The 25549-nt window shown below is 38.2% G+C and overlaps 1 protein-coding gene across 2 annotated transcripts in view; it reads left to right on the forward strand.

Moving 5' to 3' along the window:
- ARFGEF3 (ARFGEF family member 3) overlaps positions 1-8908 on the forward strand; it is a 177229-nt gene extending 168321 nt beyond the window's left edge. For both annotated transcript variants that reach the window (XM_061428114.1, XM_061428116.1), the window contains one exon: positions 1250-8908. In XM_061428114.1, coding sequence (XP_061284098.1) covers positions 1250-1441 — 192 coding nt within the window. In that variant the 3' untranslated portion in view covers positions 1442-8908. The remainder of the gene's footprint in view (positions 1-1249) is intronic.
- The last annotated feature ends 16641 nt before the right edge of the window (positions 8909-25549 follow it).

Here is a 25549-nt window from a genome sequence, read left to right on the forward strand (position 1 = left end):
CCCAAAAATGAGCTTGAGAAGTAAAGAATAATGGCACCATTTTGTTCAATTTAAGAAAAGAGGAGATGGGAAAAGAAATAGAGGAATCTAGATTCATCCAGGGCCCTTTAGAAATAATCTGGATGTTTATCTTAAATTGTAGATTTCTGTTGCAGGCACAGTAAGTTAGGAGCAATTGGGCAGGACTCTGTAAGCCTATACAGGAGTGTTTTCTTATAATGAACATAAATTTGAAATTAGTATGTATCTTGCAAGCTACTTTTTTGCACTGATGTATCTTGGACATAGAACTTAAAACTTCTTAATTCAGAATCCACAAAAATTATCTTAGACAAAATTTGAGAAAGTATCCAGATTGAGATGTAAGGTTATTCTTTAACAGATGACCTTTTTGACAAATAAATGATAGTTGCTTTTTCATGTGTTGGAGATTTGCTTATAACTTTAGATGCTATGCTATGCCCGCATGCTTAATCATGTTTGACTCTGTGACCTTTTGGACTGTAGTCCGCCAGGCTTCTCTGTCCATAGGCAAGAATGCTAGAGTGGAGTGCCATTTCTTTTTCCAAGGGACCTTCCCAACCCCGGAATTGAACCCGCATCTCCTGTGTCTCCTGCATTGTAGGAGGATTCTTTATCTGCTGAACCATTGGGGAAGCCCCATAATTTTAGAAGTTATCCTAAATTAAGGCAAAAAGTGAAAGTGTTAGTCACTTAGTCATGTCTGACTCTTTGCGACCCCATGGACTGTAGCCCACCAGTCTCCTCTGTCCATGGAATTCTCCTGGCCAGAATACTGGAGTGGGTTGCCATTCCCTTCTCCAGGGAATCTTCCTGATGCAGGGGTCAAACCTGGGTCTCCTGCATTGCCATCTCTTTGCCATCTGAGCTACCAGGGAAGACTTCTTCCAAGTTTTCTAGGTGTTATAGAGGCTATTGATTAAGTGTTTTATGGCCTATGAAACTCTCATTATGAGAAGCCAAGAGATTTTTTAAACATCTGAAGAATAAGAATTTTATACTTTGTAAAAATTGAAAATAAGATATTCCTAATGTTAGAGGAGTCTCTGCTACCCTTTATATATATGAACTTAAGCTGACATTTAATTATAAGCACATTAAATTAAAGTAAAGACTAACTTACTGAAGCCGGAAGCCTGAGAAAACTCATTTGCAGATTAGCCAGACTCAAGTGTACAAATGAAACCACTGGAGAAAACTGCTCATTCTCTTAATTCATTTCTCTTAGGCATGGACCAACATGGTGCTAACAGTCCTCAATCAGATTCAGATCCTCCCAGACCAGACCTTCACAGCCCTCCAGCCAGCAGTGTTTCCGTGTATCAGCCAGCTCACCTGTCACGTGACTGACATCAGAGTTCGCCAGGCTGTGAGAGAATGGCTCGGCAGAGTGGGCCGTGTCTATGACATCATTATGTAGAAGACCCACCTTCCAGGCCCGAGGAAAAATGCTAGGAGGGTTTAAAGTATGTCTGCCAATCCAACTGATAGCATTTTCCTCACCACCAGCCCCAGTGTCTCAGAGAACACCCCGTCCATCCCTAACTAATCAGCACTGGGGCTATTCTGGAAACTACGGTTATGTGTGGATGACACAAGTGATACTCTAATTTGGCAGCGCGTTTCTGAAGAGTCTACATTCCTTGACTCATTTCTAAATCTTACTTCCCAATGCATTTGCCTGTACTGTTATCCCCAAATGGGTCACTTTTAAGGACCACTCCTATGAAAACACTACATTGATCCACTGATTCGTTATTTTAAAAAATGCAATAGCTAAAGAAATATCTGGTGGTAAGTCAAGCTGATGTACACGCAGACATCTCATAACAGACAGGATTAATTGGAAAAAGATATATATTATGATTATGAGTTCGGCAGGGAAGAAACAGTTAGAAAAATGTATTCTTGGGTGTCCTAATCAAGAAAGGGAAGATTCACTTCCTCTGTAAAATATTCCAGAATATTTCAGAATTGTTCCTAGGTTGTCAAGATGTTCTGGTTGGTATTCGCCAACTTCATGTAAGGTACTGTTGTGCCTTCATGTCCCTGCTTCTAAAGGAGGAAAGTTCTTTCCTGGCAGGGTTTTAAGCCTGTGGCATGGAAACCTTTGATGCACAGTACCCAGTGGTATTGGCTGATACAGCGCCAAATGTCTTGACTGGCCACCCTGACAGTCCCACTAGTCTTTGCTTTTGCTCCCAAGGCAAGAAATGAAAAGGGAAAGCAAAAATGGTGCCTTAGCTCCTTGTTGCACAGACATTTCTATGCTCCACAATAATCCAAATATAAGGTAGAACATTTGGTTTTTAAGAAAACAAAACAACTCAGTTTATATCAACATGTTTGGAAAAAAGGAACTCGAGAATTTGCCGTCCAGTGAGCTGACTTCTCAGGGAAGGGGGCAGGAAGTATAGGGGTAGGAAGACAGTTGGAAGGGGTGGGAAAAAAGATGACGAAACCATTTAAAATCTGAAAGTATTAGACAACAATCATATGAATAGTGTCGTTTATATATGCTGTAGTCTCAAAATAACATAAAACTACAGGAGAAAAGGTCATAGAATGAAATTTAGGAAATAACATTTTTCAATTTAAAATATTTCTCCTCTCTGGCAAATAGATTGGCCATCTGTTTGAGGCCTTTTTATTCAGGCCATTGTTTTAAGCAGATTTTTTTTTTCCTCATTAACACTAAACAGTTTGGAATTTTTGTCTTATTATTTACGTGTATTTAATATTAAATTATAAAAGTGATTGCAATTCCTCAGTCAAGCCCACTCATACACATTCTAAAGAGTTAGTTGCTAAGATATATGTCGTAATTTTCCCAACTCCTAATAATTACTGAAAATTGAACATCTTATCCCTAAAGCATCAACTCTTCAGTATGGAAGTAAGGATTTAAAACCGACAGCTTTATTCAGTGTTAGTATTTTTAAATTTTGTCTTCCATGGGAATGTAGAACTCTATACAAGGTTAAGAGGAAGACAGGGCTCCCTGATTTATTTAGGCATTCTAACGTAGAAAACCTTATCATTCGCTACGCCATCTAGAGATCACCACAGAATTCAGAAGACATGTGTCCAGTTCCACAAAACACTCCTTGCCTTCAGTTTTTGCTCATTAGACAATAATGCAGGTTTAGAGACAGATGAACAATTTGATCTTAACAGGCAATGAGTTGTTGGGATAGCAGTGAGTTGTGTGCTGTACTTTTGACTTTGTATATTTTTTAAGTGGAATTCAAAGTTGGGTACTTTTTTTTTTAACGAAAGCCATACACATGGTTGTTCTCTTTCTTTTTGTAGCTTAGCTAAGGCTCATTTCCCCGTGAACCTGTGAGTATTCCACAAGCTACGGAAGTGAGAGAGGAGCTTCAGCAAAGCAGAGTATTAGCAAATTAATTACAAAACATTTATACCTAGCACTTTTTATAAAGTACAAAAGTTCTAAGGAAGCCAGTCTCCATTTATGAATGTCATGTTCTAGAAGTTGTTAACTGCTTGGAAATCAGAATTTATTCTCTATGACGGGATCCATGGTGCAGTTATGAAAACAAGTTTACCCCACACTGTATTCAAACTCTGCTCTAGTACCAGCTTAATTACAGGTCCCAAGAATAAAAGATGAGAGAATGTACATCTGTTCTCTACCTACAATTTTGTCAGAGGGTTTCAGTCCCCTCGCATCGTCTTCTCTCTAGACCACCCCTAGGCCTACAGGGGTCTTCAGCCCATCTCCATTCCCAGCGTGCACTGTGCACCATATCCATGTCAGATTTCAGCTGGAAAGTTAGCTAAGCCACAGTAATACTTTTCAGAGGTATCAGCAGTTTTCAAAAAGGACATTGCTTGATGCAAATAATCTCCAAAGAATAGTACTTCAGGTCACGGTGAAGTCAGTCAAATCTTCACAGGGAAAAAGAGATAATTAAAAACCCCTTAGTTGAGTGGTCTCTTCCCAGAGTGCCCCGTCAGTCCATCATTCTTCCTGGTGTTTCTGCCTTTTCCCATCTCTTTCATCCCCTCCCATGGTCTCTGAGAGACCAAGGTCAAGACAAGTCTTTGTAGTTTCAACAGCTAGTACCATATATTTTCAGATCTAAGCAGAATAAGATTTTGCACCTTGCTTTTAATTGCCTGTATTTACTGCCAAAAATGTGTTACGCTATGGTTGAGATTTATTCTTTTTCTAATATTTTCATAAAGTGTTCATCTTTTCCAACTTGAAGAAGCACCTGTAAAACTCAAGTGCAGAAGAATTCCTGACTGAACAGCCCAGCCAGTTACACCACAGTCTACAACAGATTACTCCTTGCCACGGGAGATTTGAGGGAGGGCCAATAAATTGCTCACGGCATCTCTCCTACCTCGTGCATCTTCTGATGAGCTTTTACAGATGCTTAGGCTGCCTCTTTACACCCTCTTGTCATCTCTCCCCTTATGATTATTTTTCTGCCTTCTCCATCAATACAAAACTAGGACACCTGTTTACCACTTTGAGGCTATTTGACTGACCAGCGCAGATACTAACATCTATCAGCTTAGACTAAATCCAACATGCCAAAATGTTAACATAATTCCGTAGTACCTTTAAATTGAAACTTCTTGGTACAATGATCACTAGGCTTTGCTGTTCTTATTGTTCTAAGGAGAGGGCTTATACAAAGTCAGCTGAGAAAGTCACACAGCCTTAACTATAAGAAGGTAATACAATTATGTTAACAGACACTTTTGACTTCTCCAAATACATCACAGTATTGCTCACGTAGGAAAGTTTTCTCAGAAAGAAAAATGTGTTCATGTCTTCAGTCCCATGAAACTAAGCAAATGAAGACCTTTGTTTGGAGTTGATAATAGTAGCAAGAGGTTACAAACAGCAGGGGGTGGGGAGAGATCACTGAGTGCTTCTGAGACTGTGGACCTTAACCTAGATACCATATTTAACTCCCACAAGAACACTGTGAAACAAGTATTGTAGTCCTCCTTTTTTCAGATGAGGATGCAGACCCAGAGAGGTTCAGAAAACTTGTCCAAGATAACTCAAAGGGTAAAGTTGGTTGCTAAAGAGACATTTCTGAATTCAAAGGCCAAGGCCTCTCTGCAACACCATGTCTAAGTGCGCAAACACTTCAGTGTTTCCGGAAATTAAACAGTTAAAATAAGCTGAAGATAGTTCATTGATGTCCCTATCTACAGTGTTATAGAGATTTTTCATATAGAATTTTAAAAAGAATAAGATAGTGCTTAGGCATAATAAGGTCATATATAATATAAAGAAACCAAATCTAAACATTTAAAGCAGATCCTCAGTGGAAATTTTAAAAACTCACCAAATTAGGTGGAAATATTGGAAAATAATATTGTCTGTGGCCAGATGTTATACAGAAAAACATGACGGTCGGTGTCTGGAATGAAAGGATCTGTTGACCTTTTTCAATTACCATTTAATCACTCAGAATAAAGTGCCCTGTAGCCAACAGTGCCTCTCTGCTTCCCTAGGAAGTAAGTGGGACTAAATGGTAGGTCATCATCAAACTTTGGGAATATGCACAAAAAAATGACCATTTTTCAAAAGTGCGTTCTCTGAAGAGGAAACAGCTAGTCAGACAGGATAGCTTAAAGATTCAAGTACTGCGGGCATCAGGCCACTATCCATAGTAACATATACTGTAACACCTAAATAGTCTACTTGCTTTGTAGATAAGGAAACAGGCAAAAGGAAAATCCAACATATTGCATTAAGTGGATGACAGAATTTACATCTGCTTGGGTACCATTTAGGGAGATTTAGTGTGGCCTTAAAAAGCAAACGACTATTTTTAAGCACTTTTTAATTGGATATATGAGCTTATTATATGGTAAGATGTATGAAACTGGATAAAGAACTCATTTATAATTATGCCTCATCCAAAAAAAAATGTGTTCTCCTTGTTCACGAGTAGAGCAATCTAGAAAACTTCGTCTCTGTCTTTCTGTGAGATCCCTTTCCTCTGGCTATATTGTAATATATGTGTTTGATGTGGAAGTAACTAATAACTTAATCAAGATTTTTGATTAAAACACCATTTAGATTTCCAAAATACAATGATTACTTCAGGGAAGATAGACCAAAAAAAAAAATCATCCCCTGGGATAACGTAAGAGAAAACTTACTTGAGAACAATGCCTAATTTCCTTGTAAAGAGGAGCACTAATTAACTGAAGAACACACCACTCGCACCATACAAAATCTTTCCCCTCTATCTTTGTATAATAATGCAAAGTGGGGGTTGCGTGGGGCCGGGGTCCAGAAAGGAGAGACTAGCTGGCCATCGTACTGATAAAACTGCAGTCAGCTTCTGCTGAATTCCATCCACCTCTGGTCCCTCCAGCCATTTCAACCACCAGGAGTTACTTGTACTGTTAATTCCTATCCTAAAGGTTCAAGCAGTGGTTGTCTAGTATCTTATGACTTTACAACAGTAGTTGTCAAACTTCAGCACACGTCAGAATCACCTGGAGGGTTAAGACACACATTCCTGGGCCCATGCCAGAGTATCCAATTCAGTAGGCCTACGGATTTGCATTTTGCATTGATTTTCTAACAGTTTCCAGTTGAGGCCAGTGCTGCTGATCTGGGGACCACACTTTCAGAACCAATGCCTGGACAAAGTTTCTAACTACTCCCTTTAAGATCAGCCTAACTTATCAAGCACTAGAGAAAAACTGAACTTCCCCTTGGGCAGACAACTTGGATTCTCTACAGCATTCCTGTTCGATCTTCCCAGTTTCCAGGTTTATCATGCCAACAATTGATTTTTACAAGCTAGAAGACAATGAATGTATACGTTCTATGGAACAGTGAGATCAGTGTGAGTTTCTCGTCTTTGTATTTAGAAACATTAACTCTATGGACAACCTTTTGTATCATGTTGACTTTTTGACTTGTACTGAAGGTGATTTTAAAGTATGTAGTGTTTTAATTTCTTCTGTCCACACAGTTTTGATGAGATGTTTCCATGCTGATTCCATCATAACCTTGGCTCCTGGCTCTAGAAATGTTTGAGTAGTTGCTCCCTTGCCAGTAGTTTTATATCCCTCATCTGTCACCAGAATATCAGCACATCAAGATGGTATCATACTACTGGATGTGCCTTCATTTTTCACTTAACTGTCTGGTGTAAATTAATATTTTAATTTCCAGTGTATCTGTAAAGAGTCTACCAAATGGCTTCATGGGAACTTGCATACTGAACCAACTCCTTTCTGAGCAGCATATGTGCCTGTTTTAAGGACTTTACGGTAAATATGTTATATTTGTGCACATATCTACCCAATCGAGACCATATCTATTATCTCATCTTCCAAATGATGAGAAAAACATCAAAGTGCATCGGTATGTTTTGGGAGTACAGTGAAATCTTAATCATGTTACATATAAATGGGGCCTTAGTTTATCTCCTAACTCTTTATTCACTTAATTCACTTTGCAAATTCTTTTTCTATGAAAAAAATATAAGAGAAAAAAATTAAGTACCTTAAAATAATCTCCCTTTTATAAACATATTAATTACACATAATTTTTATTAGTTCAGTAAGTTTCTTTAAAGACTTCTCTAAGTATCCTGACATTATTTAAACTGTTATATAAGTGGAAAATAAGGACTATATTTACTAGAATTAGATGAGAAAGCATATCAATGTCAGTGATATCGAGGACTGAAGTTTTTGCCTCGGCAGATGGAAATAATTGAAGCTTTCCTATGGCAGTTGCATTTCCCATGATAATTTTTGGAAATTATGTGTGCATTTAGTTCTTTTAATAATAACTGATATTGAATTAAATTTTAAAAGTTAATCTCTAGAAATAATTTTTGTCTTACCAACTGGTGCCAAAAAGGGGAGGGAGGAATCTAAATGCCAGTCTTTTGAACTAACATGTGAAGTATATTGTCTGTTCACATTGGAAGTGCATGGCCCTGACTCCACCAGGCGCCAGTGGCCACCGTGGCTGCCTCATGGTTAAGTGCAGGCAACTCTGTCCCTCCCTCTGACGTCTTTCATCTGATTTTTGTTGGAAGTAGTTTGCTCTAATAAAAATTGGTTTCCCACAAAATAGGTAAAATTGGACAAAGGCTAATGCTTTTGGTATTTGGGGTTTCACTTGAACTGAAACCATGTGGTAGAATCCCAAGGTATGGCATGATCGGGGCAGGAGCAAGTGCCCAGAGGGAAAGGCTTGCTTTGTCTGGTTTTGTTTCTTGATTTGTTTTTAGTGGGAGGGGAGAGCCAACAGTAAGTTTCTTGCCCTAATTGTGCCAAGAGATGATTTTCCTGCTGTTCTAAGAGGAATAGACTTAGATAAATTATGTTACAATCGGTTCCCCTACTACCATTTCCCAGTCTTAAGTGTAAAGCCAATGGGTGGTAAGGGTCCTTTTATCCTTTCTTGTATTATGCCAAAGACTAGACTTGTTTTCTTTGAAAATTATAAATTACTGAAGCTTGGTATAGCCATAATGATTTGAGTCAGTATACCATTTTATCCATAGAATGCAAAACTCATCTTTGCAATCCCCTGCACCAGGAGCCTTGAAGCATTTTGTTTACCCCAAAGGACTTGTCAAGGAAGTACAGCTTTTGTTTTGCCTTCTTATTCAGTCGGTTGGTCACATTTATTTTTTAAAAAATGAAAACTACTGTCCTTTATATGTTGATATAACTATTTGATTTGATATAATCTGTCTGTTGTTAAACAGGTTCCTGTAAGCAAGCTTGCAAGTGTATTTTGTGTACATTTTATCTGAGGTGAAAATGAAAATTCTAAAGAGAAAATATTTTAAAAGATATTGTATTTATGTTGCTTGTGTTGTAGAATAAAGATTCAGATGCATTAAAAAATCTGGTATGTGAAACCATTTTTTTCACTGAATAAATATATTGAAATAATCTATGTAAATATCCTGTTTACAGAATTCTGCTAAATGAACTAGGTTCCTTTCTTTGGTGTTTCACTACTCTGAAGAAACTCTCCCTTCCAACTATTATTTGGAGATGGTCACTGTTGATAATTTGGTGAACACCTAGAAAATACAGCTGAAGAAAAAAATGTATATAACATAGTATTATATACAATACTATATTATATATAATAGAGTATGTAGCTATATAATATATAATACTGTCTATGTAGCTATATTATATATAATACTGTCTATAATAATCTATATTATATATAATAATGTATATATTTACTTCATATACATCATTGGTTCCTTTATAACAATGAGGGCTTATTTTGCAATGTTATTTTGATGCTTATTTTCCTGAGAATGGATATCAAATTCACATGAGTAGATATTGATGTAGTTTATTTAAAAAAACTAAATGAATGTTACCTTGTTTGTTCATAAACAACCAAATCCCTAAATTAATAGGATATCGTTATTAAAATGTAATAGTAGAAAGAAAAACTTTTACCTTTTAATAGCCACTTTAAACTTCATTATCTTATTCGATTGCAGTTTTTAAAATGACTCTTTCAAAAGCCTATGGAGAGCCTAAGTCTAGGAATCATCATACCCAAATTGTGGAAAACAGCGATTTGGCCACTAGAGGGATCAAAGCCATACAAAATGGATGGAATCTGTGCATATGACATTAAATCATGATTCTATCATTCTGTCACACACTCTGGTAAACTCACAGTTGTACTCAGTCCCTTCCATTGTATTAACAAAATAAAACTAAAATAGACAGCAACATACTTTACATAAGGACACCACCACCAAGGGACCAGCCATGTTTATAGAGAGCTACGGCCGCGTAGAGAAGCTCTTGGGACTCAGCCAGAAAAGCTGAGGTCACATGATAAGCACTGCCCCTTCCTGGAAGTAGGAAGACCAGACAACACTTGTGTACAGAGCTCAAGGTTCCTACTCCATAAAAGGAATATAAATCTCAACAGACTGTTTCAAGATAACACAAAAACTCCAGTGTTGCAGTGCTTTATAAATGCTGCTGCTGCTGCTAAGTCACTTCAGTCGTGTCCAACTCTGTGTGACCCCATAGACGGCAGCCTACCAGGCTCCCCGGTCCCTGGGATTCTCCAGGCAAGAACACTGGAGTGGGTTGCCATTTCCTTCTCCAATGCATGAAAGTGAAAAGTGAAAGTAAATTCACCCAGTCGTGTCTGACTCTTACTGATCCCATGGACTGCAGCCCACCAGGCTCCTCTGTCCATGGGATTTTCCAGGTAAGAGTACTGGAGTGGGCTGCCATTGCCTTCTCCAATGCTAATGCCTAATAAATGCTAACTTGAGACTTCCCTGGTGGTTCCGATGGTAAAGCATCTGCCTACAGTATGGGAGACCCGGGTTCAATCCCTGGGTTGGGAAGATCTCCTGGAGAAGGGAATGGCAACCCACTCCAGTATTCTTGCTTGGAAAATCCCATGGATGGAGGAGCCTGGTAGGCTACAGTCCATGGGGTCACAAAGAGTCAGACACGACCAAGCGACTTCACTTTAACTTTATTATGTGTTAGAGAATAACCCATTTTATAACTAGCCCCACTATTTTGCAAGATGATTTTATACTTGAGATCTAGTGTGTACATATTCTTGACATTTGCATCCGTGAGTGTACTACAACACATAAAGCTTAACGTCTTGGGCCAGTCTTATATGAGGTCAGCAGCTCATATGCAGATCCCTTTAACCGAACATTTTAGAAATAAATTCTAGGTCAAAACCAATTTTTCCATTATTAATATCCAGCAATAAATACAATATGTACATAAATCTATACGTATTTCTTTAAAGACTGGATATGCTTCAACTATGTGGCTAATGACCAAAACTTTTGTTATGATTTAACTTTGATAAATATTTCATTTCACCCATTAGAAAATTCACTTTTACATCCAGCCTAAAGATAGATTCAGTACAGAAGTGAAAATAAAATTGAAGTATAATGCAATATTGTGCCTTTTAAACACTGACCAACATTCCTATTATCTCAAGCCTTTGGAAGAGCGCTCTAAGCATGCCTTTTATCTCTACTTTGTTTTTACCATATTTCAAGATTCCTGGTTACAACATCCAATCCTTTGTGCCCTGAGTCTGCCCTGCTAACTAAATCTGGTTGCACAAAAATGTTTGGTTGTCAGAGAAACAAACTATCCAATTTAATGATCTCATCCAAACTCAGAGATGGTACTGGCATAATTAAATTCCAGAGAAATTTATAGTATTTCCTAAATCACAAAAAAAGTACTATTTCAACATGATGGGATCAGATTTATAACAGTTTAGAATAGAGAATTCAAATATTGAACTTTAATTGATTTTAATATGGTTTTATCAATATATTATTTGCTATATTGGACTATTCTTGTAACTAGTGCAAATGATATAAAGAAGGAAAACAACATCCTTTTCCCATTCTCTCCAGCAGAGAATAATCTTAAAGAAAATAAATTAGATGTTAAATATTGTAATACAGAAGCCTCCAGTATGACTCAACTTGAAAAAGTAGGTATTGAAGTTAATTTACCAATTATAAAGGAATAGATACTATTGGATATATTAGAGTTAACAGTTTAATAGTCTAAGGTTTAGTTTAATCAGCTCCTGAAATGGCTATCAAATCAGTAAATACTAATGAATTTTCTAATATAACAATGAATTCTAAAAATAGCATTCTTCTCAAACCCTACATAGGTTTATTTTTGAAGTAGAAATATATCATTATAAACCTCTCATCAAAATTATTTAGAAATAGATTTCTTGGAAAACTGAGCATAGCTGGTATCTGTTCAGTATCTATTCAAGTAGATAGTTGGTTCAGAGGTCACTGTTTCAGGGGAGGGCTAGGAAATGACGGGGCGGAATGATCAAACTGCCTGTTGAGATTCTCTGGCTCTTATATTCCCAAGATAGAGAGGGAGGGAGGGAGAGAGAAAGAGGAATGGAGAGAGGATATTTCATTTGGGTTGTGAGGGAAGGGTGTCATGGAAAGGAAGAGGGTAGACAAATTCTCTAAGGGAAAAACATGAGGGAAAAGAATTCCTTCCTCTTTGACTAGAGCTGAATTCCCTGGTCTGGAAGAAAGAGGAAGAAAGGCGTTTAATAGCAGAAAGGCTGCAGGTCAGGGAGAACCTCTGCATTGGCAAAGCTATAAGAAAAGGCAGTCCTTCATGGTATTCCTTGGCTGATCGCATGGAGAAAAAGTCCCAAACCCCATGTGTGGCCCAGAGCAGCAGAAAGATGGCATAGAAGTAGCAGACTGATCAGCCACCCTGGCAGAATGAGGCTCAGTACACTTGTTTGAGTTAGAAAAAAAATAAAAAGAAAATAAAATTGAAATTTGATACATGAACTTGTGGGCTGAGATTTATATCAGCTTTTGTAGTGAATTACCTAAAATTATGATCTCGGTGGGTTTACAAGGCAATTGGAATCAGCAGTGGGTAGGGGTAGGCAGAGACAGCCACTCCTACTAATGCAAATTTATTTCCAAGGAAATGCCCACAGAGTTGGTGCTTGAAAAGCTCTCCCAAGTCCAATGTCGTTAGCCCTTGGCAGCATCAGAAAGGTTGCTGCCCACTTAGGGAGCAAGGGCTGTCTCATCAGGTCCTCTTCCTCTAAGGTCCCAAATTCTCTCCCCTGGGATGTACGAGCTGTTTATGACAGAGCAGAGTGATCATAAACTTTTTCACTCCCTTCTTTCACTTTCATCAAGAGGCTCTTTAGTTCTTTGCTTTCTGCCATAAGTGTGGTATCTGCGTACATGAGGTTATTGCTATTTCTCCCAGCAATCTTGATTCCAGCTTGTGCTTCATCCAGCCTGGCATTTCTCATGAGGTACTCTGCATGTAAGTTAAATGAGCAGGGTGACAACATAGCCTTGACGTACTCCTTTCCCGATTTGGAACCAGTCTGTTGTTCCATGTCCAGTTCTAACTGTTGCTTCTTGACCTGCATACAGATTTCTCAGGAGGCAGGTAAGGTTGTCAAATCCAGCAGTTCCTCCCATCTGGGGGCCTCAGATGCTGCATGTAAACCAAATGTGTCCTCCACCTGAATCCATAGCCTCCCTTCTAGTTGCTTCTGGATATACTTGGGCATCTCACCTCCCTTTTGCCAGTGGCTGCTTTAGTCCCACTTTATATTTTAGCTAACCAGGAAGACATCCCCCACTTCATATGAATTATAACTCATAGTTACTCAGTCATGTCCAACTCTACAAAGTCCACTGGGTTCCTCTGTCCATGGAACTCTCGAAGCAAGAATACTGGAGTGAGTGGCCATTCCCTTCTCCAGGGCATCTTCCTGATGCAGGGATCTAACCTGGCTTTCCTGCATTGCAGGCAGATTCTTAATCACTGAGCTGCCAGGGAAGCCCACCAGGACTATCAGTTCCGTTCAGTTCAGTTGCTCAGTCGTGTCTGACTCTTTGCGACCCCATGGACTGCAGCATGCCAGGCTTCCTTGTCTTTCACCAACTCCCAGAGCTTGCTCAGATTCATCTCCATTGATTGAGTCAGTGATACTATCCAACCATCTCATCCTGAGTCGTCCCCTTCTCCTCTTGCCTTCAATCTTTCCCAGCATCAGGGTCTTTTCCAGTGAGTCAGTTCTTCGCATCAGGCGGCCAAAGGATTGGAGCTTCAACTTCAGCATTAGTCCTTCCAATGAATGTTCAGAATTGATTTCCTTTAGGATGGACTGGTTGGATCTCTCTGCAGTCCAAGGGACTCTCAAGAGTCTTCTCTAACACCACAGTTCAAAAGCATCAATTCTTCAGCACTCAGCTTTCTTTATAGTCCAACTCTCACATCCATACATGACTATTGGAAAAACCATAGCTTTGACTAGACAGACCTTTGCTGGCAAAGTAATGTCTCTGCTTTTTAATATGCTGTCTAGGTTGGTCATAGCTTTTCTTCCAAGGAGCAAGTATCTTTTAATTTCATGGCTGCAGTCATCATCTGCAGTGATTTTGGAGCCCCCAAAAATAAAGTCTCTCACTGTTTCCATTGTTTCCCCATCTATTTGCCATGAAGTGATGGGACTGGATGCCATGATCTTAGCTTTCTGAATGTTGAGTTTTAAGCCAACTTTTTCACTTTCATCAAGAGGCTCTTTAGTTCTTCACTTTCTGCCATAAGTGTGGTATCATCTGCATACATGAGGTTATTGCTATTTCTCCCAGCAATCTTGATTCCAGCTTGTGCTTCATCCAGCCGGGCATTTCTCATGAGGTACTCTGCACGTAAGTTAAATGAGCAGGGTGACAACATAGCCTTGACGTACTCCTTTCCCGATTTGGAACCAGTCTGTTATTCCATGTCCAGTTCTAACTGTTGCTTCTTGACCTGCATACAGATTTCTCAGGAGGCAGGTAAGGTTGTCTAGTATTCCCATCTCTTTAAGAATTTTCCACAGTTTGTTGTGATCCACACAGTCAAAGGCTTTGGCGTAGTCAATAAAGCAGAAATAGATGTTTTTCTAGAACTCTCTTTCTTTTTTGATGATCCAGCATATCTTGGCAATTTGGTTTCAGGTTCCTCTGCCTCTTCTAAATCCAGCTTGAACATCTGAAAGTACACGGTACGTGTACTCTGGCTTCGAGAATTTTGAGCATTACTTTGCTAGTGTGTGTTTCCTCAAGATGGCAGAGTAGAAGGACATACACTCATCTTCTCCTATGAGAACTCCAAAATTACAACTCACTGCTGAACAACCATCGACAGGAGAATGTTGGATCCAACCAAAAAAAGATACCCCATGTCCAAAGGCAAAGGAAAACCCCCATCAAGATGGTAGGAGGGGCAAAATCACATTTAGAATCAAACCGTATACCCACCAGAGATGTTCGGAGGGCTCAAACAAAACCATGTAGATTACAGACAAATTCAATTTTAGAACTGTAAATTATTCCTCTATGTTAATCTTCATAAATAACATAACCGGACAAAAGCTTACTGAGTGGCTCAGTCTCCATCAAAAGCATGCCTTCCCTTACCTACAACCCCTCCTACTTACACCCTGAACTAGCTCAGCTGCCATGGACAGTCTCCAATTGTAATGTAAATAAGAATCATTGATTGACTGTTGAACTTGCAGGTGTCCAGGTTTCCCTCAGAAAGTCTCAGAGTAAGAAGGGCACAGGGCTCAGGGATCTGCATTTTGACAAGCTTTCAAAAAGATTGATAGCCTATGGGATCACTCTTAAAAAATTATTCTGTTTGGTCTTCTTCTAAGAATCTAGTTGTTTATCTGATGTATAATATGTCCAAAATTAAAAGACTGTAAGCTTGGTCCCTCAAATAAATTGTGTAGATAGAGGCCCAGAAAAGGGTTGCAGTTGTTCAAGAATTTAAGCCCCCAGGTAGCTCTACTTTAGAGCAGAGATCTGTAACTTGGGTATGTATATAACTAAGTGATTCGCAAGCAAGAAAGAGAAAAATATAGCCTTATTTTTACTGACTTCTGAAATTTAACATGTCATTATTTTGAAATGTAGGCAGCAAACCTGTGATGATGGCAGGCCAAGTGACTTGTTACCCACAAAATCACAGATCTTTTCCTACTGCAGATCCCTCAAAATTTTCATATTTGGGAAGCACTTCAGTTACTATCAGAACCACTGCTAAATCTTGTCATTTAACGTGTTAATGGGAAAGAATTCATACACAGTACTGTTTCAAAAGTTCAGAATTTTGATAGCTACATTGGTTTCATTTGTAATAAAATATATTCTACTCTATGCATTTAAAGATGAAAACATTAAAAATTACTCTGCAAAGAGATTTACAGACCTTCTCAAACTGCAAAGTAATCTGTGGCACAGTAGTCAGTAAAAGAAATTCTGTTCTAGGATGATCATAAGGAAGAATGGCTATAAATCTAGGGTAAACTCATCAAGCTATGTTTGGGACATGTGCATTTCCTCTTATGTATTCTATTATGATCACCAGAAAATCAGAAGTCCTAACTCCCAGTGCCAGACCAACACAGGGTGTTTGTAAGCAAATTACCTCGGAGTTTCACTCTCTCATCTCCATGTGACACAGCTCCTGAAGTGATTGCCAACATCCATTAAAATATGAACAACTCAGTTTCCTAACCAAAATTCTGATGGCAAGGCAGCTCCTGTAAAGTCTCACAGGGCTCCTGCTTTGGAGATATTCAAATGAGGAACAGTACACAGATTTTGTTCCTACTCCAAAGTAGCTCCCTGCTCTAAAGTTTACTAAAAATGTAATTCTGTACATAGCCATGAATTTCATACATTTTCTTAAAAATTTCACTTGGTCTGGGTTTTAAAGCACTGTTAAGAAAAAAGAATTTAACAATAGAAAAATTCAATGTTTTAATGTCAGGATTGACCCTTTAAACTAAAAGAATACTAGTCTGATGTAAATTTTAAAAACTTCTTTGAATTAGGAATATTTCAAAAATAAAAATAGAGCTGCTGCTGCTGCTAAGTCACTTCAGTCGTGTCCGACTCTGTGTGACCCCATAGACTGCAGCCCATCAGACTCCACCGTCCCTGGGATTCTCCAGGCAAGAACACTGGAGTGGGTTTCCATTTCCTTCTCTAATGCATGAAAGTGAAAAGTGAAAGTGAAGTCACTCAGTCTTGTCCGACTTAGCGACCCCACGGACTGCAGCCTACCAGGCTCCTCCGTCCATGGGATTTTCCAGGCAAGAGTACTGGAGTGGGGTGCCATTGCCTTCTCCGAAAAATAGAGCTAACAATGTTTAAAGATGACATGGGTAAAGTGTTAATCAAAAGATTGAATTTTAAATTCTTATGCAGATTCAGCTCCCTATAAGTGAATATACCAAACATTACAGGTTTGGAAACAATTTGACCACTAATTACTAGGTTAATAGTCATTGTAAGATATTCAGTACCTAAAGTTATCTGGCAATAACTTTACTAGGAAAACCTGATAGATAAATGATCAAACTCATTTATCATCATAATCTCATGCTATTAGTCAATGGACTATGAAATAAATCTAGGAGAACTTTTACCTATGACATCAATACTGAAGCAACCAGTGTTGACTAATCATTTCTTCATTATATATTTTCCTTATTTTCATTTTAAAAATGAATTTATACACCACTGAAGTAAGCTGCTTAAGAAAGGTGAGACTAAGAGGACAGAACTTTCCAGAGGAATAGGAGCCAGCTATTCCATGTTTAAACTTCTGATAGAAAGAATATTTCCTGCTTGAATGGAGCATGAGATGGTGAAAGTGAAAGTGAAGTCGCTCAGTCGTGTCCAACTCTTTGCGACCCCATGGACTTTAGCCTACGAGGCTCTTTGGTCCATGGAATTTTCCAGGCAAGAGTACTGGAGTGGGTTGCCATTTCCTTCTCCAGGGGATCTTTCCAACCCAGGGATCAAACCTGGGTCTCCTGCACTGCAGGCAGACACTTGATCGTCTGAGCCAATCTAATCAAGCTCCCAAAACCACATCCTCACTATCTCAATACTCAGACTGTACTAGACAATGTGCTTGCAATATCTCCTCTTATTCTCACCAAAACACTGCAAGGTAAGTGTCTCAGATAACATTCTACAGGTGGAAAGTTAAGGCTCCAGAAAGTGGAAGGGAGCATAGCTGCTGAAGGTCACATGACTAGCATTGGCAGAGCCATAATCAAACCCAAATCAGTCTGACCACAAAACCATGCTCTCTCCATCACAACATGATGCCCTGGGGTGAAAATGAAATTAACAACCTGGATAAAACCCTGTCCAGTGTAGCATCTCCAATCTCAATCAGTTGAAATCACCCACAAACTTAAATTTCAGACCTTTTTAAAAAATCTGTATTCTCAAAATAATTGTGTTACAGTAGTCCTCAGGATGAGAGACAGCCTGGTGTCATGATCATGAAAAGTGAAAGTGTTAGTGGCTCCGTCATGTCTGACCCTTTGTGACTCATAGACTGTAGCCCACCAGGCTCCTCTGTCCATGGAATTCTCTAGGTAAGAATACTGGAGTGGGTTGCCATTTCCTACTCCAGGGGCTCTTCCCCCAGGGATTGAACCTGGGTCTCTTGCATTGCAGGCAGATTCTTTACTATCTGAATGACCAAGGAAGCCCCTATGACCATGAAAAATACCAAATAAATCCATCTGCTATAAAAATAGGCAGCACAAAATTCAACTGATGGTTGTATTCAACCCAACAATCTAGCACTGGCAAAAGGATAACTTGAGAGAGGTAATATTCCAGACAAACATAAAGGTCATTTTAAATATCCACAACTTTTAGAATTTCTAATTTTATTCCTGCATTAGGCTATGCTGCTGAGAAGCAATGTATTTAGACCAAATTATCTCAGCTTCCTCTAAAAATGCCTTCACTGAATTAAGATTTAATGTTATACCCACAGCTTTTAAAGAGGGTCGATACGAGAAATCACCAAGCTTGTCTTTCATAAATCTATATTAACAGCAGGTGCCCATTACTCATTTGTTTTCTTATATAAGGAATCACGAGGCCTGTTTTTCCAGAATTGAAAACCAGAATATTTGATAATAATTATTTGATCTTATACTAACTATTGACTTTTCAAAAAGTAGGCAATTGCTTGCTCTAGTTTTTACTTTAACTTTCAGGAAACTCAGAGCTAAATTCAGGCTTATATGGAGAATGGTGTTGAGGAGCAAAGGAATAACAACCCACTGGCCCCATGTTACTTACTGAATATCTTAGCTCAATTTATTTACTCTTTACAATGACTCAACAAAGTACTTTCAATTCATGTCATGTTATGGCAAGAAAAGTGTACTGAGGTAACTTTCCTAAGGCTGCCAAGCTAAGAAAATGGAATCGAAGCCCAGGTCTGATTCAAAGTTCAACTCTTCCAGCCATGTGGAAAGAATTGTTTCACTCTTATCCTCTGGTAGCACTCACCACCCTGCCCTCTAGTTTTGTATTGTTTTTATTTATGAGCAACCTTAAAGCCTTCTTGTGAGCAAGTGATATATAAATCACATGCAAATAAAATATTGGGTTGGCCAGAAAGTTCATTCAGGTTTTTCCGTTACATCTTATGGAAAAACCCAAATAAACTTTTTGGCCAACCCAATATTTTCCCAAGAATATGTGATCTAGCTAACTCTATAATAACTGAAACCATGCCCCACAGAACTAAAAAGCCCACCATGAAAGTGTGTCCCATAGGCTTAACAGAAACTGGTGAGTAACTGAAATACTTGAGCTTGTCTCACGGAACAGTCAGTAATGGAGCAGTTTGTTAAAAACCCCTCCAACTGCAGGTCAGAAGGGAGTGGCATAATATATTTAAGGTGATTAAAGGGAAGAACTTACAACCAAAATTACTCTACCCAACAAGGCTCTCATTCAGATTCAGCAGAGATATCAACAGCTTTACAGACAGGCAAAAGCTAAGAAAATTCAGCAGCATCAAACCAGCTTTACAACAAATGCTAAGGGAACTTCTCTAGGTGGAAAAGAAAAGGCCACAACTAGAAACAAGAAAATTACAAAACAGGAAAGCTCACTGATAAAGGTAGACATACAGGAAAGGTTGGAAATCATTAACACACAAATCTGATGTATAAATGAGTAATCATGAGAGGAGGAGAGTACAAATGAAGGACATTTGAAATGCGTTTAAAAACAAGAGACCAGCAACTTAAAATAATTGTGTATACATAGAGACTGCTATATCGAAACCACATAGGAACTGCAAACCAAAAATCTATAATAGAAAAAAAGAAAAAGGAATCCAGACACAACACTAAAAATAAGTCACCAAATGACAAGAGAACAAAAGAGGAAAAGAAGATAAAAGATCTACAAAAAGAAATGTAAAACAATTTAAAAAATGACAATAAGAACATACATATTATAATTACCTTAAGTGTAAACAAATGCTCCAACTAAAAGATAAACTGGCTGAATGGATACAAAAACAAAACCCATATAGATGCTGTCTACAAGAGACCCACTTCAAATCTAGAGACACATACAGACTGAAAGTGAAGGAATAGAAAAAGGTATTCCATGCAGATGAAAATCAAAAGCTGCAGCGGCAATAAGACATATAAGACAAAATAGACTTTAAAATAAAGACTGTTACAAGAGACAAAGGACACTACATAATAATCAAAGGATCAATTCAATAAGAAGATATAACAATGTAAATGTATAGACACCCAACATAGGAGCACCTCAATATATAGGGCAAATACTAACAGCCATAAAAGGAGGAATCAACAGTAATGCAATATAGTGGGAGACTTTTAACACCCTACTTACATCAGCGGACAGATGATCCAGACAGAAAATCAGTAAGGAAACACAGGCCTAAAATGAAACATTGGACCAGAAAAACTAGATCATTCCATCCAAAAACAGCAGAATACATATTCTTCTCAATATGGAACATTTTCCAGGATAGATTACATGCTGGAGCAAGCCTCAGTAAATTTAAGAAAATTGAAATTGCATCAAGCATTTTTTCTAGTCACAATGCTGTAAGATTAGAAGTCAACCACAAGGGGAAAACTGCAAAAAATACAAACACATGGAGGCTAAACAATAAAGTACTAAACAAGCAATAGATCACTGAAGAAATCAAAGAGGAAATCAAGATATTCCTAGAGACAAATGAAAACCAGAACACAGTGATCCAAAGCCTATGGGATACAGAAAACAGTTCTAAAAGGGAAGTTGATAGCAATACAACCTTACCTCAGCAAAGAATAAAACTCTCAAATAACCTCACCTTATACCTAAAGTAACAAGAGAAAGAAGAAAACACAAAACATAAAGTTAGTAGGAGGAAATAAACAATAAAAATCAGTAAAAAATAAGTGAAACAGAAACTTAAAAAGCAATAGAAAAGATTAATGACACTAAAAGCTGGTTCTTTGAAAAAAAATAAAATTGATAAACCTTTAGAAAGAGTCATCAAGAAAAAAAAGGAGAGGGCCCAAATCAATAAAATTTGAAGTAAAAAAGTTACAACTGACACCACAAAAATACAAAGGACTATTATAGATTACTATGAGCAATTATATGCCAATGAAATAGACAACCTAGAAGAAATGAACAAAACTTAGAAAGATACAATCTCCCAAAACTGAACCAGGAAGAAACAGAAAATATGAATAGACCAATCACAAGTACTGAAGTTGAAAATGTGATTTAAAAACTCCCAACAATCAAAGTCCAGAACCATGCCTTCAGAGGCAAATTCTGTCAAATATTTAGAGAAGAGTTAACACCTATCCTGAAACTGGTCCAAAAAATGCAGAGGGTGGAACACTCTCAAACTTATCCTATGAGGCCACCATCACGCACATACCATAACCAAAAAGACCACAAAAAAAGAGAAGTATGGCCCACTATCACTGATGAATATAGACACAAAAATCCTCAACAAAATATTAGCAAACTAAATCCAACAATATGTTTAAAAGATCATACACCATGATCAAGTGGAATTTATTCCAGGGATCCAAAGATTTTTCAGTATCCACAAATCAATCAATGTGATACATCACATCAAGCAATTGAATTGAATTCGATCATATTGAAAAGCCATATGATCATCTCAACAGATGCAGAAAAATTTTTGATAAAATCCAACATCTATTTATGATTTTAAAAAACTTTCTAGAAAATGGGTATAGAGCAGTGGTCCCCAACCTTTTTAGCACCAGGGACTCGTTTTGTGGGAAACAAGTTTTCCATGGACCAGGGAGGGAGGATGGTTTCAGGATGATTTAAGTGCATTACATTTATTGTGGACTTTATTTCTAACCTAACGCAGCCACTGATCTGACAGGAGGTACCGGTCTTTGGCCTGGAGGTTGGGAATTCTGGGCATAGAGGGAAGCTACCCCAACATAATAAAGGCCATAGCTAACATTCTCAACAATGAAAAGCTAAAAGCATTACCTCTAAGATCAGGAATTAAACAAGGATGTTTATTCTCATCATTTTTATTCAACATAGTTTTGGAAGTCCTAGCCATAGCAATTAGAGAAGAAAAAGAAATAAAATGAATCCAAATTGGAATAGAAGTATCACTGTTTTCAGATGACATGATACTACACATATAAAATTTTAAAGACACTACTAACTCATCAAATGAATCAGATACAGTTGCAGGAACAAATTAATATATTTTATGTATTAATGCATTGTTGCATTTCTATACACTAACAAAAGGTCAGAAAGAAAAATTAAAGAAACAACTCCATTTATCATTGCATTGAAAAGAATAAAATACCCAGGAATAAACCTACTTAAGGAGGCAAAAAGCCTGTACTCCTAAAAGTATAAGATGCTGATGAAACAAATTGAAGATGACACAAACAAATGGAAACATATATTGTGTTCTTGGATTGGACGAATCAATATTGTCAAAATGACTATGCTACTCAAGGCCATCTACAGATCCAATGCAATTCTATCAAATTACCAAAGACATTTTTCACAGAACTAGAACAAAAACATTTAAAATTTGTATGGAAACACAAAAGATACTGAATAGCCAAAGCAATCTTGAGAAAGAAAACTGGAGTTGGGGGAATCACGCTCTCTGACTTCAGACTATACTACAAAGCTACAGTCACCAAAACATATTGGTACTGGTGCAAAAACAGATCAGTGGAAGAGGATAGAAAGCCCAGAAATAAACCCATACATCTGTGGTCAATTAGTCCACAAAAAAGATGGTAAGAAGAAAAAAGTCTCTTCAATAAGTGGTGCTGGGCAAACTGGACAACTACATATAAAAGAATAAAATTATAATATTTTCTAACACCATACACAAAAATAAACTCAAAATGGATTAAAAACCTAAATATAAGACTGCTTAGTCACTTCAGTCATGTCCAACTCTGTGTGATCCTATGGACTGCAACTGCCAGGCTCCTCTGAGCATGGGATTTTTCAGGCAAGAATACTGGAGTGGGTTGCCATTTCCTTCTCCAAAATATAAGACTGGATCCCATAAACTCCTAGAGGAAAACACAGGCAGAACACTCTCTGACACAAACTGCAGAAGTATCTTTTTGGATCTATCTCCTAGAGTAATGAAAATAAAATATAAATTAAAAAATGGGGCTGAGTTACACCTAAAAGCTTTTGCACAGCAAAGAAAACCTTAAACAAAATGAAAAGACAACCCACAGAATGGGAAAAAATGTTCGCAAACAATGCAACTAACAAGGAATTAATCTTCTAAATATAAAAGCAACTCATACAGCTCGGGAGAAGGCAATGGCAACCTTTCCAGTACTCTTGCCTGGGAAAATCCCATGGACGGAGGAGCCTGGTAGGCTGCAATCCATGGGGTCACAAAGAGTCGGACACGACTGAGCGACTTCACTTTCACTTTTCATTTTCATGCACTGGAGAAGGAAATGGCAACCCACTCCAGTGTTCTTGCCTGGAAAATCCCAGGGACGGGGAGCCTGGTGGGCTGCCGTCTATGGGGTTGCGCAGAGTCAGACACGACTGAAGCAACTTAGCAGCAGCAGCAGCAACATACAGCTCAATTTAAAAAAAAATCAAAAAAATGGGAAGATCTAAAAAGACATTTCTCCAAAAAAGATATACAGATAGCCTAAAGGCCCACGAAAAGGTGTTCAACATTGCTAATTATTTGAGAAATGCAAATCAAAACTACAAGGTATCACCTCACAGTGGTCAGAATGACTAACATCAAGAAGTCTACAAATAATAAGTGCTGCAGAGGGTGTGGAGAAAAGGGAACCCTCCTACACTGTTGGTGGGAATGTAAGTTGGTACAACCACTACGGAGAACAGTATGGAGTTTCCTTAAAAAACTAAAAATACAGTTACATATGATCCTGCAGTCCCACTCATGGGCAGACATCCAGAGAAAACTCTAATTTGAAATGATGCATGCACCCCAGTGTTTGCAGTCACACTATGCACTATAAACAATATTTGAAAAAAACCTAAGTGTTCACTGACATAGATGAATGGATAAAGAAGATGTGGAATGGAATCTGCAATGAATATTACTGAGCCATAAAAAAGAAATAATGCTGTTTGCAGCAACGTGGATGGACCTGGAGATTATCACACTAAGTGAAGTAAACCAGACAAAGATAAATATCAAATGACATTGCTTATATTCAGAGTCCTTAAAAAATGTTGAAAATGAACATGACCTTATTTACAAAATACAAACAGACTCAGACTTTGAAAGCAACTTCTGGTTACCAAAGTGGAAAGGTGGTGTGTGGGGGATGGGTGGGGGGGCGTTGGTGGTGGTGGTAAATTAAGAGTTTGGGATTAATATATACACACTACTATATATAGAATAGAAAATCAACATCAAACTATTGTAGAGCACAGGGAAATCTACTCAATATTCTGTAATAACCTATTTGGGAGAAGAATATGAAAAAGAATAGGTATTACGTATAAGTGAATCATTTTGCTATACATCTGAAACTAACACAACATTGTAAGTCAACCATACCCCAATATAAAATTAACAATAGTTTTAAAAAGGACCTACTGTATTGTAAATAAATAAATTGTTATAGCACACACACACAAGCAGAGATCTACAAGGGCCATTTACTATGGGCAGATCTCATCATGTACTGGCCCAAATGCCAGTGTAGGTTATCCTGGTCTTGCCTTTCAAATCTGTTATTTGGAGCTGTGAGCAATAAGAATATGGTATAATTTAGAGAAACTAATTGTTTGGTACTTACAACTGCAGAGAAAAACATTTTTCTTCCAATTAATTTCTATCCCAAAGATATGGCCCTCACTAGACATTTACTCCATGCCATAAAAAATTAGGGTTGGCCATCCAGCCTCTGGTATTTTGTTATAGCTGTTAGAATGAATTAAACCAGTTATCTTCGGCTGCCGCTGCTGCTAAGTCACTTCAGTCGTGTCTGACTCTGTGACCCCATAGATGGCAGCCCACCAGGCTCCCCCATCCCTGGGATTCTCCAGGTAAGAACACTGGAGTGGGTTGCCATTTCCTTCTCCAATGCATGAAAGTGAAAAGTGAAAGTGAAGTCACTCAGTCGCGTCCGACTCTTAGCGACCCCGTGGACTGCAACCCACCAGGCTCCTCCATCCATGAGATTTTCCAGGCAAGAGAACTGGAGTGGGGTGCCATTGCCTTCTCCGAGTTATCTTCTAGAGTTGTACTTATATTGCTTTGATCCAGTTATGGTACTGATCTGTAATTGCTGTCTTATCAGTAAACTCCCTTTCCATGCCAGTTCTTTTCTAGACAAACTCCCTTACAGTTTTTCTTTGATAATGCCATGTTTCTAAAAGTCAGGCTGGAAGAAGTTCAGGACAACTCTAGACTCCCCACCACCTGCTTCCACACCACTGTTCTGCTTCTTATCAATCCTGTCCTTTTAAACTGTTGATCCACTTTGTTTCACACATTGCAGTCATCTTTCCCTTCTGTGTTTGTTCCATTTTCTATCCCAGCATTCAAATGTCTTTGTGTGAACATA

This window comes from Bos javanicus, chromosome 9 (assembly GCF_032452875.1).
Source record: "Bos javanicus breed banteng chromosome 9, ARS-OSU_banteng_1.0, whole genome shotgun sequence".
Taxonomy (NCBI): Eukaryota; Metazoa; Chordata; class Mammalia; order Artiodactyla; family Bovidae; genus Bos; species Bos javanicus.